The sequence below is a fragment of the Pteropus vampyrus genome, unplaced genomic scaffold (assembly GCF_000151845.1).
Source record: "Pteropus vampyrus isolate Shadow unplaced genomic scaffold, Pvam_2.0 Scaffold339, whole genome shotgun sequence".
Taxonomy (NCBI): Eukaryota; Metazoa; Chordata; class Mammalia; order Chiroptera; family Pteropodidae; genus Pteropus; species Pteropus vampyrus.
Window position 1 is genome coordinate 444541 of NW_011889120.1, and position 15790 is coordinate 460330.

Here is a 15790-nt window from a genome sequence, read left to right on the forward strand (position 1 = left end):
ACAGCTAGTTTAGTAATTCCAAGGGAAACCAAAAAGGTACGTTTCCCAATAGACAGATCCAGTGGCATCTACTTTAACCAAGTGGTCACACTTTCGCATCACCAGTAATAGGACGAGCACACATCTTTGCCCCTGATACAATACCTGTATAATACATGTGCACTTACATGAATGTGATAATGACAATGTGGTCATGTGGGCAGTCTTAAGAAATCCCTGCTGAAGTATTTATGCATGAAGGCAATGTCCGCAGTGGCCATTTTCTCCTTCAGCTTTTTATTTAAAAAATTTCAATCATGCCAGGAAGTTTTTTAAAAAGTCCTATAAATAGCAGTTGTTGACGTGGTGGTGGCCATGTTTGCTAAACCTAAAAGGCCAAGCTTTAGATTCGTTGGATACTATTCAGGAGTTGGCCTCGGGTCCATGCGGCTTATTTCTTCTGCACACTCTTGCTCTCAGGTCCACTTTTAAGGCAGCCTCACCTTAAGGAGTCTTCTCTTAAGGAGCATTCCTGTTTTCCTTTTTTCCTAGATTACCACCCCTAGTTCGAGGAGGAGCTATTGACAGATACTGGCCCACTGCTGATGGCCGCCTGGTTGAGTACGACATAGATGAAGTGGTGTATGATGAAGATTCACCTTATCAGAACATTAAAATTCTACACTCAAAGCAATTTGGAAATATTCTCATCCTTAATGGGGATGTCAGTAAGTATTCCATCCCTACGCCAATGGTACAACAAAGTGACGATGTTGGACTGTGGTGTTTTCCTGATGAATACCACACTGTTGTGGATTTGCCCAGGTTTGTCCTTGGCACTGTTTTTTGAAATGAACATTTACATACTAACCTGTGGATTGTCTGGGTTTTTGTGTTTTATATAAGCAGAGCCATGAAAACTTCGTCTTGATGTTCCCTTAATTTCTTAGTGATAAATATTTGGATTGTATTTCAAAAATCATGTGATTGCTTATTTAAAAAAACCTTTTTTGTAATGGAAAACTGCAAACTTTAGTAGACAAAATAGTATGATGAACTAGCATATACTCTCCAGTGAGTGTCAACAGTTATCAACTCCTGACCAGTCTCGTTTCCTCTAAACGCTGGTCCACTTTCTCCTTCATATTTTGAAACATCTCTTACACGTGATATCATTTCGTCTGGACAGGCAATTGCTTTTAATGATACACATCAGTACATTATTAAGAGTGTATTCTTCCTAATGACTAATGCATACCTGTATGTAACTTATTAGCTGTCAGATGGGCAGGGTTGATGAAAATTCCACAATCCAAAGGTAAAAAAACCTTCGTACATTGTTAACAGTTTTTAAAGATTTAAAGTGAAACGTTTTAGGCTAGATTCCAGCACTTTGTAGTATGATGAGTCAAGTCATATGTGGGTTTGGGTCAAGTCACCATTTTGGATCTGTTTCTCTTCCCTAGACCTGGCGGAGAGTGATCTGGCATATACCCGAGCCATCATGGGCAGTGGCAAAGAAGATTACACTGGCAAAGATGTGCTGATTCTGGGAGGCGGAGATGGCGGCATATTATGTGAAATAGTCAAACTGAAACCAAAGATGGTCACTATGGTAGAGATATCCTTTGTTGATCGACGTCAAGTTCAATAGGCTACTTTTGTTTTCTTTGCCCTTTTTTCTCTTAAGACTCCAGTTAATGTTATGAGACAAATGTGCTATAAAGAGTGCCTTGAACAGATACATTCCAGTTTGCTACCAATAGCCTTTTTATGTGGCCACCAGTAAAGAAGCAGAGATAATCTAGTTGTGAATTAAAGAGCAAGCAAGCAACTTTGGTACCGTGTTTATCGCTCAGCATTTGCTGAAATGGCTTTTTCATGAGAAGAAAAGAAAATTCAGTTCCTTTTGAGTGTCCTTGGTGCAAAAATAAGTTCATTGTCTCATTCACCTTTTCTGTTTTTAACTTGTGATAACCAAATTAGTGTTATAAAACTTTAGTTTGTCTTCTCAATCTTTAAAGTATTACTATTTCAGAATTCTTCGATACATCCAAATTCAGGGTACAGTTCTCCTTAACCTGTTTCGAACATCGACCAGATGGTGATTGATGGATGTAAGAAATACATGCGAAAAACATGTGGTGACGTCTTAGACAATCTTAAAGGAGACTGCTATCAGGTAATTACGTTTTCTGGATACTGTTTTTAAGTCAACTGACAGTATGATAGTTATGTTACTGATCTGAATTGTGCCTTCCTAAAGCAACTTTAAGAATAATTGGTTAAGAAGAAAAAAGATCATTTTGTAGTGGAGAAACAAATTTTCCCTCCGCCCTTCTAGTTCTTGGTTTAGACTCCTATAATCAAAGACAGATTAACAAGAGAAAAACGAAAGTTTATTAACATGTATATGTGGGAGATACCCAGAGAAAAATCAGTAATTCAGAGGTAGCTTTAGAGTTTAGGCTTAAATGTCATATTAATAGAGAAAGAGGACAAAGTTGTCTTAGGGGAGAGTAAATGACTTAGGAAAGATGAACAGGCCCTTAGAAGCATAGACAGGAGGAGGTAGGATAGTTTGTGACAAAGTTTGTCTGGGTCCACGTGGTGTCAGTCTTCTCTCCTGTGATAAGAGGCAATCTTCCTGGGTTGACTCTGTCTTTAGGCAGATAAAGGCTAGTTCGGAGAAAGCCTCTCCCTAACATTTGCTGTTTTTTAAGTGCCTACAGCTCAAAATAGTCAATATGCCAAAGTGGCATATTTTTAGGTGGCATGTTCTGCTACCTTTCAGTCTCTTTGTGAGCTATACATAGATTTATATTTAGGGCAAATGTGTACATATAATAAGATCTCTAAATTCTCTGAATTTAATAGTATTCATTCATTCTTGTATGAAAGATGTCGTGTACCTTTTTATGACCTGGCAACCATCGTCTTTGATCTCTCTTCCCTGTATAATTTGTCCGTGTTCTGGGTCTTTCAGAGGGAATTCAGGTATTTAATTGGAAAGTGAAGATGATTAAAATGTTTGACGTAGGAACAATTGCTTCTTGCTAAGCAAATTAGTTTCCGTCCTAAATTCTACTGTGCTTACGAGTTGACCAATCACTACAGTTTGTAGGATGCATTTTGTATTGTGTTTCAAGGATGCCTATGTTCGATGTCTATCCCTGCAGCCCTCGTTAGAGCCAGGTAAGCAAGCAAATATGTTTTATTTGCACAGAATCTTGTGTATCTCCAGATGTATAGGCAGTTTAGATGAATGCTTTAATTTGTTGATACGTAATTACTTTACCCATATCCCATCTTCCCTTAATGTATGTGCATCCAAATTTGATTTCATGGTACATGCATGTTAATTTTTTAAGCTGAGAGGAATTATCTCTACATTAAAATGCAGTCGTGATTGTTTTGTGGGCAAAAGGGAAAGAAAGATAAATATTTCACTTGTACTATTCGAAAGTTTCAAAAGGGCCAGGGGGGATTAGGTTCTCCAGAGCATGACAGATTTGTTTCACAATGAGCTAATAGTTACCATTGTTTGCAAATAATGTTTGTACTGTTAGCCAGACCGTCTGCCTCTGGGGTGTTTTTACATTTAATCCTCCCACCTGTACCAAGTGGGTATTATTTCTATTTTATGGACGAAGAAGATTAAGCTCAAAGTTGAAAGGACATTTATTCAAGGTTATACGGTAACTTTAGAGGAATTCACATTCAGATTCCTGGCTCTCTATATGGCTTCTTTATGTAGAATAAGAAAAAATATGTAAACAGAACTCAAGCCTGTAGTACTGTGGAGTTGTGGACTGTTATAATTAAAGACCATTAAGTCGAAAGATTTACAAAAATGGCCTGGGAAACCAGCCTCACTCGAGAGTCCATCTGAAGGCAGAGCACCAAAGGCAGATGGTGACATAGACAGTCGGACATTTTAGGGAAGGGAAAGGTATTTTATTTGAAATGACTTGACTCTTGAGGAAGTTGCTTGCTGGAATGCATCCTTTTTCCCCTGCCTGCTTTCTGGAACAGAACAACCACCAGGGGGAGCCTGGAAAATTCTTCTGAGGCTGAGCATCTTCCCCAAGCTCTAAAAGGGGTAAGGGGTTCTTGGTTTGTGGGGCAGCAGCAGGCAAGCCCCTTAGCCAGTAAAATACTATTACCGTTAAGAAAACAGCAGGTCTTTGCAACTGTTTATCATTTGAAAAACATAATTGTTCCGTTAACCTTTTTAGAAAATAGAAAATGTTCCTAAGCATTCTCTATTCCTTTTATAATGATAGAATAATTTTAGGACTAAAATCATTACGGTAGTACAAAAAGAAAACTAAAGATCAATTTTTATGTACACACAATATATCTAAGTAAAATAGTAAATTCAATCTATCAGTTTATTTAAAGAGTTATATATTACGCACAAGGAGGTTTTAGTACATAAATATCAGGGTATGAATCTTAAAAAATCAACATAATTCATCATACAAATAATTTAAAAGAGAAAATAACACTAATTGATAAAGCATTTGAGAATATTTAATTATTCTTAATGAAAACTCTTCAGGTTAAACAAAATTACAAAAGAAGGGAAACTACCTAAACATATTTGAAACAGAGACCCAAAGATAATATTATATTAAATGGCAGAATACATAAGGCATTTACACGAAAACTAAGAACAAGATGAGGATGCTTATTACCTTTATTCAGGATTGTTTTTGAGTCATTAGCTAATTCAGTAAGGTAAGAAAATAACAGTATAAATATAGAAATTATTTGCAGATGATGTGAATGCTTAGAAAATATAGGAAACTCCTAGAAAGCTAGTTGAATTCATGAGAATTTGGTAAAGTGATTTGATAAAAGCAGACTAAAAATATTTTCACTATGCTAAATGCAAAACCGTTTGAATGGTACTTGGGGGTGGAGGGTAGGCCGGAAATCCTATTCAAAGTAATGACCAATTGTTAAATACCCAAGAACAAGTTTAACAAGAATCGTATGTATTGTGAGACTGATAAGAATCATGTTAAGATTTTATTTGAAAGACAGCAACTGAAGTTTGACTGGATGGAGAGAGATACTGCATTCTCTGATGAAAACCTCAGGACAATGTCTGTTTCTTCCTAATTATAAGTAATTCTAATCAGAATCCCAAGGGAGTTTTTAGAATTAGACCAAATGATTTTGAAGTTCATTTGTAACAAATTTCTAAGAATAGCCAAGAAAAAAATTGTAAATAGTCATAGTGAAGGGAGATTTGCCCTCTTGTTTATTAATTTACTATAAAGCATAGTAATCAAATAGGAAGTATGATGTTGACATAGAAATAGACAGATTAGAGGAATGGCACAGAGACTTGAACACACAAAACTAATATTATGGCCTAAGATATGTCAACTCAACTCAAGAGTCAGGAGGCTTTGGTTAGAAGTAAATAACAAAGATTTATTTATTCAAGAGTCTTAGGATTTGCAAACCAGAAACACAACTAGGCAATATCAGGAACATTCCAAATGGAATAAGGAAAGCTGAAGGTTTTTATAGTAAAAAGTACATTCTTGAGAAGAACCAGTCCTGCGTTCTTAGCCCCTGGATTGGTCCAGGATGGTAATCTTCAGATGTCTGGTGGTCTGGACAGTGGAACAATCTCTTCTTGAGGTCATTCATATGTTCATCTCGAGGGTGTTATGTAGGTCTAGGCGTTGACGTACAGCCAGTGGATGTGGATCCAGGCGTTGATGCAGGACCGGAAAGTTCAGAAGTTTAAGTTCCCAGGCTAGTTAAGGCAAGAAGAGAATTGTTTCTTCATGCCTTAGCTAGCCTACTTTATTTTAATAATTGAACAGTTTGACCATGGTGACTCCATTTTATTTCTTCACTCTATTCCTTCACTCTATCACTCATTTCACTTGGGAAAAACAAATTCAGTTAATAATTGATGCTAGTATAATGGGCCGTCCGTCTGCATGAGAACAAAGTTAACTAACCCTAAAAGCCATAGAAGAATTAATTTCAGATGGTTTAAGCTCTAAATACAAAAACTAATACATTTAGGAAAATTTAAGAGTTGAGGAACCTTTTAAAGAAAGAACAAGAAACTCTGAAACTGTAAGGACAACATAATACCATAAAGCCAAAAGGCAGACTGGAAAATTACTGCTAACAAACATGACAGGGAGTTAATCTCTTTAATGATACAAAGAGTCCCTGCGACTTAAATTTAAAAATTAAAAAAGGTGTAAAGGATATGAACTTGTACTTCTCAGAAGATGAAAGCCAAATAACTTAGGAGAAGATGATCACCCTTGTCGGTGTCCCAGGAAGTTCATGTGAAAACATTAGTAAGGGACTTGACAAAATATAAGACAGATGGCGTACAGTGCTGGGAAGGATGCAAGGAAACAGTTCCTTACGTACATTACTGGTTGCAGCATGAGTTGCCATCAAAACTAAAAAACACATGCCTTTTGTTTAGACAACCCAATGTTTGAGCGCCCAGCCCACAGACACAAAGGCTCTATTTGTAGGGGCCAGGGCATGAAGATGATAATAAGAATAGAACATTTTTAGCGGAATGGTATAGTTTTTAAAAAAAATATCTTTACCTGGAGTGGTGTTAGTTAAATATTTTCAAGCACAGAATGTTCCCGGTGCGTGATCCCAGGTTTACAAAAGAGAACAAGCACTTGCATATATTTGTGGGTGAGTGTTTTTAGGAGCCTATATGAGCATAGCGGGGAAAAAATCTGATCACATCAAATGGAATTGATAAATAGGTTGAAGGCAGCTGGGGTGTTACTGCCTTCTATATCTTTTCATGACATATTAAGTGAAACAAATTATAAAGCAGGATGGTAAGATTCAGTTTCTTAAATTGTGACTTTGAAGCTATACATAGGAACATTCATAGGAGAAAATCTGGAATAGATTATTTTAGAGAATTGTGGCAAACTTGATTTCTCATTCGTTACATGTGAAATTTTTATTAAATTTATTGGGGTGACATTGGTTAATAAAATTATAGCTTTCAAGTGTACAGTTTAATAATACATCATGTATATTGCATTGTGTGCTCAGTGAAATCTGAAATTTTTTTTACATGAACATGTACTCTTTAACTAGAAAAAGACAAGGTGAATAACTCCTGCCTAGTTCAGGATGTCGTCTAGAACCAGATGGGTCCCCAGCGTATAGCTTCAATACTTGAAAGATAAGGCAAAGCAAACCCCACATTCAGTTCTTGAATTTACTGTGAAGGATCTGTGTGAGAATTCCAGCTCTAACTGTGGTACTCCCTCCCCTCCTTGGCGACTCTGATTGTGAGAGCTGGTGTTTGTTACATGGCTTTATTATTGGCAGTACCAGTACCAGTACTCATAGTATTAGAGGATATTGAAAAAACCATCGGTTAAGATTTTGAAGTAGGATGCGAAAAGACATCAGTAGGCAATGAAATCATTCAGTACTTCATGTAAAAGAAAAACTAAAAATAGAAGAAAATACAGCTAGTAGGAGAGGCAATGTAGATTAGGGTTAAAAACATGAACCTGACTTTCAGATACCTCTAGGTGTACTTCTTGGCTCCGTTTCTTACTGGATGTCTTCGGCAAACTAATCTCTCAAATTGGTTTATCCGTTTTGTAGAATGGGGCTAATAATAGCACCTATAGAATTTGGTTTAAATGAGAAAGCATATAAAGCATATGTACTAAGCCCTGAATTTTAGTCCTTACGGGCATGGGTGGAAGTCATTTTTGTTTGTGTGTCAGGTGCTATGGATCTCAGCCCCAGCTTGCATTTTTCCCCTTCCTTAACAAGTGTTTAACTACTTCCACATGTGTTGGCTCACATGCATCTATTCCTGTTCTCTCTGGAAGGTCCTAATAGAAGACTGTATTCCAGTACTGAAGAGGTACGCCAAAGAAGGGAGAGAATTTGATTATGTGATTAATGATTTGACAGCCGTTCCAATCTCCACATCTCCAGAAGAAGGTAGTTTTTGTTTTGTTTTTAACCAAAATAATATTCATGGAAATGTTTTTCTTGGCATCATATGAGTATGAAAGAATCTTAGAGATTGTCTAGTTAAGTTCCTTCATTTTTTTAAAGGTAGTTAAGCTGAGGCTCACAGTGGAAAGATGGCTAGATTTGGCTTTGGTCAAATCCTGTTCTGCCACTAAATGAGCAAAAAACTCAGTCATTTGAAACAAAGAAAAAGATTCATAATCCTATCATCAAGACGACAGCTCGACTGATTATTTATAATACATGATTTTTAAGCTGCAATGAGACAAACTGGTGACCTGTCTAAGCAAAACCAGAGACAATTCCCTGTCTCAGAACACACACTCGAAATCACTGCTGGGTTGGGATTGCAGTGTTAAGGATTTTTCTGTAACCTTGTGTTCCTGCTGAGTTTGCAGACTCAGTCCCTACCTGATGACTTTTGCAATTTCTCTCTCGGGATATTGCTGCTTTCCCCCTTACTTACAGCTGTCATCTTGCATATTTCAACCCCTGCCTTTGTGTAGAATCTTTATTGGTGTTGTGAGAGCAGTGCTAAGTACATGCACATTTGCTTTTGACCTTGCTTGTGCACATATGTGAAAGACACCCAGTTTGTGACAATACAGTATCATTTACGAATAAGCTCTTGAGTATCGGGACTTACGTTCATGGCTCTTTATGTTTTCTTTTGTTGTCATTTAGTCTTAATGTGAGTGACTGTAGCTGTTGTTTCTGATGCATGCAATTCCATGTTTATAAAACTTAAAATTTCTTCAACATCCAGATTCCACCTGGGAGTTTCTGAGACTGATTCTTGACCTCTCCATGAAAGTGCTGAAACAGGATGGGAAATATTTTACACAGGTAGGCTCATTACCCGTTTTTTATGACCTCCCAAACTCTCAATAAGAATATTCTGTTTTGACATTTGAATGCATGTTCTTGACATTTATGACTGTGGAGGCTGGAAGAGCATAATTGGATTGTTTTTCGAAGCAGTAAGTTTATAAATAACTGACCCAGCATCTGCTGGGAATTAATCGGTTCTGTTGTGTCCTGTTACCTTAATGTCCCCCACCTATCAAACTTGGGCTTTGGCTGTAGTATGAGCTGATGCCACCAGATGGAGACACAGATTGTGATTTTTGCCCCTTATCTTCTAGGAGATTCTTAATTGAAAAGCCAAAGTAAATTTCCTACACTGCTTGGGCTATAGTATGAACTCCTGCCAGCAGATGGAAGAAAACTGTGCTATTTTTCTCATTCCCTTGGAGATTCTTAATTTAAAGTTTGAAGTTCATATTTCTTGATATATATAAAAACATATGTAACGGAGTAAAGTCCTTAACAAAATTTTGAAACTGACAGCAAAAGCAGCTAATGGACGATCCAGTCTCTTTCCTTGGTACAGAAATCTTTTGATTCATAACCAGAAAATAAGCACTTAACTTAGGTAGTAGCGCACTCCGGTCCTTGTAATTCTTCAGTGTGTTCAGGAGTACCTCTCCACTCCACCTCATCCCCTTTAAAAAGCGTTAATATGTTTAAATATCAAGAACTAGTAGAGAAGTCTTAACTTTATTCTCCTGAGGAGGCACTTTCAAGCAGACCCTGGACAGTGTATAAGATCTGAGATTAATAGCTAAAAACAACTTAGCAATTCTGAGGCACCTTGAATTAGGCTCCACCCCATCCTGTTTCCTTCTCCTCCCCCTGCATGTAAGATCCTTCCTCCCCCCACCCGCGCCCGCTCCCTCCACGATGTGGTGATTAATCATAGATATTGTACTTGGTGAGAGTAGTGGGAAGCTTCAAGGGAACAGACAGCCGTCTATGGATTTTTTTCCCTGATGTTTAGAAATGATCTTTTTTTTTTTTTTACACATTTTTAGACTTGACTCTTTAAGGCAGGGGTCTGCAAACTATGGGCCAAATCTTGCCTACTGCTTGTTTTCGTAAAGGTTTCTTGGCACACAGCTACCTCCATTCATTATGTAGTCTCTATGACTGCTTTCTCGCTACAGGGGTGGCAGTGAAGAGTTGTGATGGAGATTGTATGAGCTGCAAAGCTTAAAATATTTTCTGTGTGGCCCTTTTCAGAAGAAGTTTGCTGACCCTTGCTTTCCAGGAAATCTACAATGAAACCTGCTGAAAGTTGACTTATTCTTGTAAAAGCAACCCACATTCAGTGAGTTGAGTTTTTTCATGAGTGGATATTTCTCAAGCAGAAAATACCTATAGAATTTGGTTCTTTTCATGTTTCTGCAAATAGAAGGAAATCTCATGAAACTTCAGTTGAGGGAGAACACGAGGCTCTGGGGTCTTTAACCAAAAGAAAACAATTTGGATCCGTTGCAAACCAGTCAGTTCGTACTGCACCACAGGTGGAGTTAGGAAGAAAGTGTGACTATTTTCTCTCATTGTGGACTGGTAGACTGCCTTCTTGGAGAGCTGTTACCTCAGTATGGAAGATTAATAGAAACGGTTGCTTAACAGATCACTGCAACCCATTCGTTAAATATTAACGATCCAGGCCTTTGCCAACTGGCTTTTACCAAAAAACACATTACAAGCCCAGGGCTGTGCGGGTTTCCAAGAATAGTGCAAAATATGTATTAGGATATGTTTCCTGTCCCTGCATTCATTACAGTTGGGTGATCTCATTGTCATACCTGGAATCACGTACCTTCAGTAGTTGAATGTGTGGCGTCACCTGGTGAGATTCATACGGACTAGGGGGACAAAGGCCTTTGAAAAAGCAGTCATCGAGTCAAGAGCACAGGGTGGTTTGATTCAGAATGTACTGATGTCGTTGCCACAGTGTAATATCTCCTTAAACTGCCATGCGATAAGTGCAGAAAATAACCTTGATTCACACTCACCTCCCTTCCCCAAGTTAGTCACTTAGAACCGGAGTAAGATTAAAAATGGCCTGTTACGAGGTGATTGACAAAAGCTGAATGTTCCTGACTAAAATGGTTTGTGTTACCGTAGCGAGCTTATGATGTCACTAGTGTCACTGTGGCTATTTGAAGACTGCCTTGTCACTGTGCCACAAAGCTGGGGAAAGCATCGTGGGGTGGCCGGGGGAACGTGAATCTGAATCTGAGGCGGAATCGCTTTCATGGGACTAGGAGGCAGGTCCAAAACTTGACCTCCTTCGCTTCTCTCCTCCACTCCCTATTCAAACTAGGTCATTTGATACACATAAAGATATATATGTGACATTCATGTAAATTATGATGCAAAAGATTAGCAAACCTGTGACTTTCCCCAACTTGAGAATTGGACATTACCAGTAAGTACCTTGACACATTTGCCTTCCTCCGAAATCCGTGCCCACCTTCTAGAACTAACCCATCTTAAGTGGTGGTGTTTTTTTTTCCTATTATTCTGTGCTGTTCTTTATAGATGTTTCACACATGTGTGATTTAGTAAATCATTATTATGTTTAGTTCCGCTAGCTTTTGAACTTGATAAAAATACTTTCATTAAGGATGTATTCTTCTGGACCTGTTTTTGACATTACAGAAGCAATACATGCCATTAAGTTTAAAAGACAGAAACAATACAGAAATCTAAAGTAAAAAATCAAGTGTCACTTACCTATACCTAACATGGGTAAAGAACTTTCTAGAACCGAAGTTGCCAAATTGGATTTACTCCCCCTCCCCGCCCCCATTATTCCCTTTCTCTCATCCTTGGTAGATGCTTAATTCTTTGCTATTAGATTTTTGTTCTGCATTTCCCATTTCTCTTAAGAAAAAAAAAATGTAGTTCCATTTAAATACGCAGGAAAGCGAAATGTATCACGTTACTTTTTTGGGGGTAGGTCTCTATTTGTGGTATGTTTTTTTTTTCTTTTTTTAAACTGCTTTTTGACAATGTTGAGGAAGAACAAATTGAAAGTATCCTATTTCTTGACCACATTCTCTGTCAGGAGGTCCTCCCATATACCCTCCATAAAGAGAGAGCGTGGTGTCAGTTTTCATATGGCAAGAGAAACCGTTGAACTGTGCACCTCGGTGGCATTTCCATTCTATACCTTCACCAGTGGCACTGTGCTCTAAAAACAGCCAGGCAGTGTTTTCTATTTGTGAGTCTTAAATTATACATGTGGTGTTTATATGCTCTCATGGTGAACTTGATGTCGAAATCAAATTATATGCTGGCAAAGAGCACTCTGGCCAGATCCCGCTGCAGGACCCTAGATGATGGGTTACTAAACAGACTGGCCCTGAATCATGACGTCATGCAAAGCAAATGTGCTAAAACCACCAAGGCCAGCTCTCAGAATAGTTCTGTCTACCCGCTTGCCTGTGGCTGGCTGGCTGGTTGGTTGGTTTTGAAATGCCGCCCTCAAAAATGCTTACATCACAGGCTGCCTTTATTTGTAAATAATTTTCATCTTACATTATCTTTGGCTTTTGTGAGACAAATTTATAGTGAAGTTCTTATGAAGGAATGGAATCAGCTCATATATTCACTTAGGCTTCCAAATGCCAGCTTCAGAGGTGAAAAGGAAATCGGTGGTATTAAATGCCCATCTTGTTTTCTAAATCTTATGCAAGTGCTTGGGGAGGGGGAAACTGTACTAAAATGATAGACCCTACCCCAGACCTACTGAATGAAAACCTGCATTTTAGCAAGATCAGCTATGATTCATATGGACGTTAAAGATCGAGAACCACTGCTACTGAACCAGACAGATGCTGTATCCATCAGCAGCTCTACTGTGTCTTGGCCGGCATCTGATTCTCTTCACCTTTTTTTTTTTCTTTATAGTAACAGAGTGGCCACTGTAGCTCCAAATGTTGGTTACGGCTAGGTTATAGGCTTAAAGAAAGTTGAAGGGGTGGGTCACTGTGTTTATCCTTGATTGTCCAGAATAAAAAACTTTCCCAGTAGTCCCCAGCACACTTCTGTATAACACTGACCAGCGCTAGCTCCTGGAGAGGCTGAAAAAGTTGGGGCAAGAAAGAGAAAGTGTAGAACAATGAAGTCAAAAGAAAATATTCGATAAGGAGTGGAACCGGGCAATATCCTTAGTGTATATATGCTGAATAGACTTGTTCTCTTAGGCCTTAAGTCAGATTTGGGGGAAAGCATGGGGGGGGTGTGAATATAGTTTTCTGTGCCAACATCTTAGACTCTTATGAGGGTCGTAGTTTAAGCCATTCTAGAAATTGACAACATTGTCTTTTTGATACTTCATTCTCAACACAGTGGTGACAACTAGGAAACTTATTTCTAATGGGTTATGTGTATGAATCTTTGCTAATTGCATGGTGTTGATACAATGGCTCTGTCACTAATGAGAAATTGGTCTCACTGCTTTCTGTTGCTTCATACTCTAATCATTTGAAATGGCTTGGAAAATGAGGTAGAAGGATAATGGGCTAATGGATCTATAAATAGAACTCAATGTAATTTGTAGAAGTACAGAAGCCTTATCTCATTTTCTAAGGCGAACTTTTATCTAAAGCTGGAATTGTTATTGTTAGTTAGCGACCTTCAAATGAGGGGGACCCTCAGTAGGACTCAAGAATCCCGTTATTTGCTTTTCTCTCTAATTTAGGGGAACTGTGTCAATTTGACGGAAGCCCTATCACTCTATGAAGAACAGCTCGGGCGCCTCTATTGTCCTGTGGAATTCTCAAAGGAGATCATCTGCGTCCCTTCGTACTTGGAATTGTATCCTTTGGCCATATCATCGCGTTGCCAGATCAGAACACCCAAGTCAGTCCCGTGCCAGTTTAACATTTTAAATAAATAGGATTAGCTCTGTAGTATAAAAGGCCCTACTTTTCAAACTTGGCCGCACATTGAATCCCCTGGGAGCTTTAAAACAATACTGACTTCTGGGTCCCACCCTCAGAGTTTCTAGGGTGTGATCTGCCACAGCCCTCCAGCTGGTTTTAATGTTCAGGCACCACTGGTTCTCACAAAGGTCCCCAGACCCGCAGCATCTTCTGGGAACTAGATAGACATGCAAATTCTCAAGCCCAGCCCTGGCCTGCTGCCCAATGAGAAACACTGGTGGTGGCACCCAGTGACCTGCCTTCAGCCCTCCATGGGATTAACATGCACCTCAAACCTTTCAGAAGTCCTAGTCTAGAAGACCACCTCAGCTGTAGCAGGCAAAAAGACTAAAGACATGTGTTCAACTTTTATATTAAGATTATCTTACTTTAATAGTTCTGTACTGTACTCGATTCTGATTTGCAGTAGAAATAGAGAGCTAAAAACAGTGCTGGGGATCTCAAAGTTAATGGTGTTCTCCGTTAGTTCTACTTAGTGAAGTTAGCCCAGAGAAATAACACAAGAATCTGGAGAAAAAACAGAGCATCGACATTGGAAATTTATAACGCGTTTCCTCCTAAAAGGCAGACTGTAGTCTGCAGACAAAAACTTCCTTACTTGAGGCAGCAGAGTTTCCTGTGACTGCTGCTGGCCTGCGTGAGGCCCTGACGTGCAAGGCTGGGCAGGCTTGCAGCCATCAGAACCCCCCCAGCCCTCCCTGGGATGAATTGAGTACTGTGTGCTTGCTTGCTGGCCATGTTCTTCCGTGGCCTGTGGAGAGCTTTGACGCCCCACCCCCAACAGTCCACTTTCATCAAGGTGTTCCTCTCAGAGCATTTTTTACTGTCAAGTTGGTGTTTATCTTTGAAAAACTTTTAGAAATCAGTTGATAACATTTGGAAAAAAAGCCTCCACCTTCTGGCTCCCCTCCAGCTCTCTTCCTCCCTTCCACCTTTCTCATATTATTTCCCTAAAACATCTTAGAGATGTTGGAAGCAGTAGTGTTATCTGAGAGAAGATGTGCGAGCCTTTAGCCTTTTCTGTGCGTATCCCCCTCCCCAATGTCACAAGTGGTGAGTTTCTAGGCTGCAAAATGGCCTTATTTAAGAGGCCTTCATTCTCATGACCACAGTGCTCTAAGCTATGAAACATCCATTTTCCAATTTGTAGGCCAGCAAACAAATTTGAAGTGATGCCTGTTCTTCCTTGAATTACCTGCTTTCATTCCTTGACTTCCCTGTCCAGGTGGGTATTTTACACTGTTTGGAAGAAAGCTAAACCTTGAAGATCGATGTCCCCTAATCATCTGTGCTGGAAAAAGCCTTCCTGACCTCCATACACGAAATCAAAACAAGTCAGGCAATTGATTATGAGTTCCTTCAAGTTTTCTTTTTAATTATTTTTAATTTAAAAAATCAAATGGAAAATGTATATTTTGATGAACTAGGGTGTTATTTTTTTTTGAAAGTCAGCTGAAGGATGATTAGATAGCATAGCAAAGGCTGCTAAATGCACTGAACCCCTAGAATGTGATTTTTGTTACCTTTTTTTCCTATGTGGGCTTTTTGGGTTTCGTTTTGGTAGACGTCGAATTTGGTCATTTGGAGGAATGAAGATCATTGTTTTGTTCTGCAGGAAGTTCTTGACGGTGTTTCTTTCCCCCAAAAATTGATTGACTTAGATATTAAAATTTGGTGTTTATGAGAAAGTTAAACGAATTAGCAATGCCTTGATTAAAATTACGAATGAGAAATTTCTTGTGTCCGTTTTTTTTATTTCAGTTAGGTCCCTTCTTTCTCACTTCCGTTGGCACAGAACAAAGGTGTCTCTTGGTATTTTTTTAGTTCTGTTATATCACTCTGCCATTTATCTCTTTGTAATAGGATGGCCTGAGGGCCTGTTTTGAACAGTAGTAATGACTTCCATTTACCATTGTGGTAAATGATACACAGCCTATTACATTCCCCAGTTCTTCATTATAAAATTGACCTGAGGATAG

The 15790-nt window shown here is 38.8% G+C and overlaps 1 protein-coding gene across 1 annotated transcript in view; it reads left to right on the top strand.

Annotated features, from left to right (window-relative positions):
- Positions 1–15544, top strand: part of SMS (spermine synthase) — a 42010-nt gene extending 26466 nt beyond the window's left edge. The window contains exons 7-11 of the mRNA XM_011378446.2: positions 2072–2161; positions 7860–7974; positions 8774–8853; positions 13568–13683; positions 15037–15544. Of these exons, the coding sequence (XP_011376748.1) occupies positions 2072–2161; positions 7860–7974; positions 8774–8853; positions 13568–13683; positions 15037–15076 (441 nt within the window). The 3' untranslated portion in view covers positions 15077–15544. The remainder of the gene's footprint in view (positions 1–2071; positions 2162–7859; positions 7975–8773; positions 8854–13567; positions 13684–15036) is intronic.
- The last annotated feature ends 246 nt before the right edge of the window (positions 15545–15790 follow it).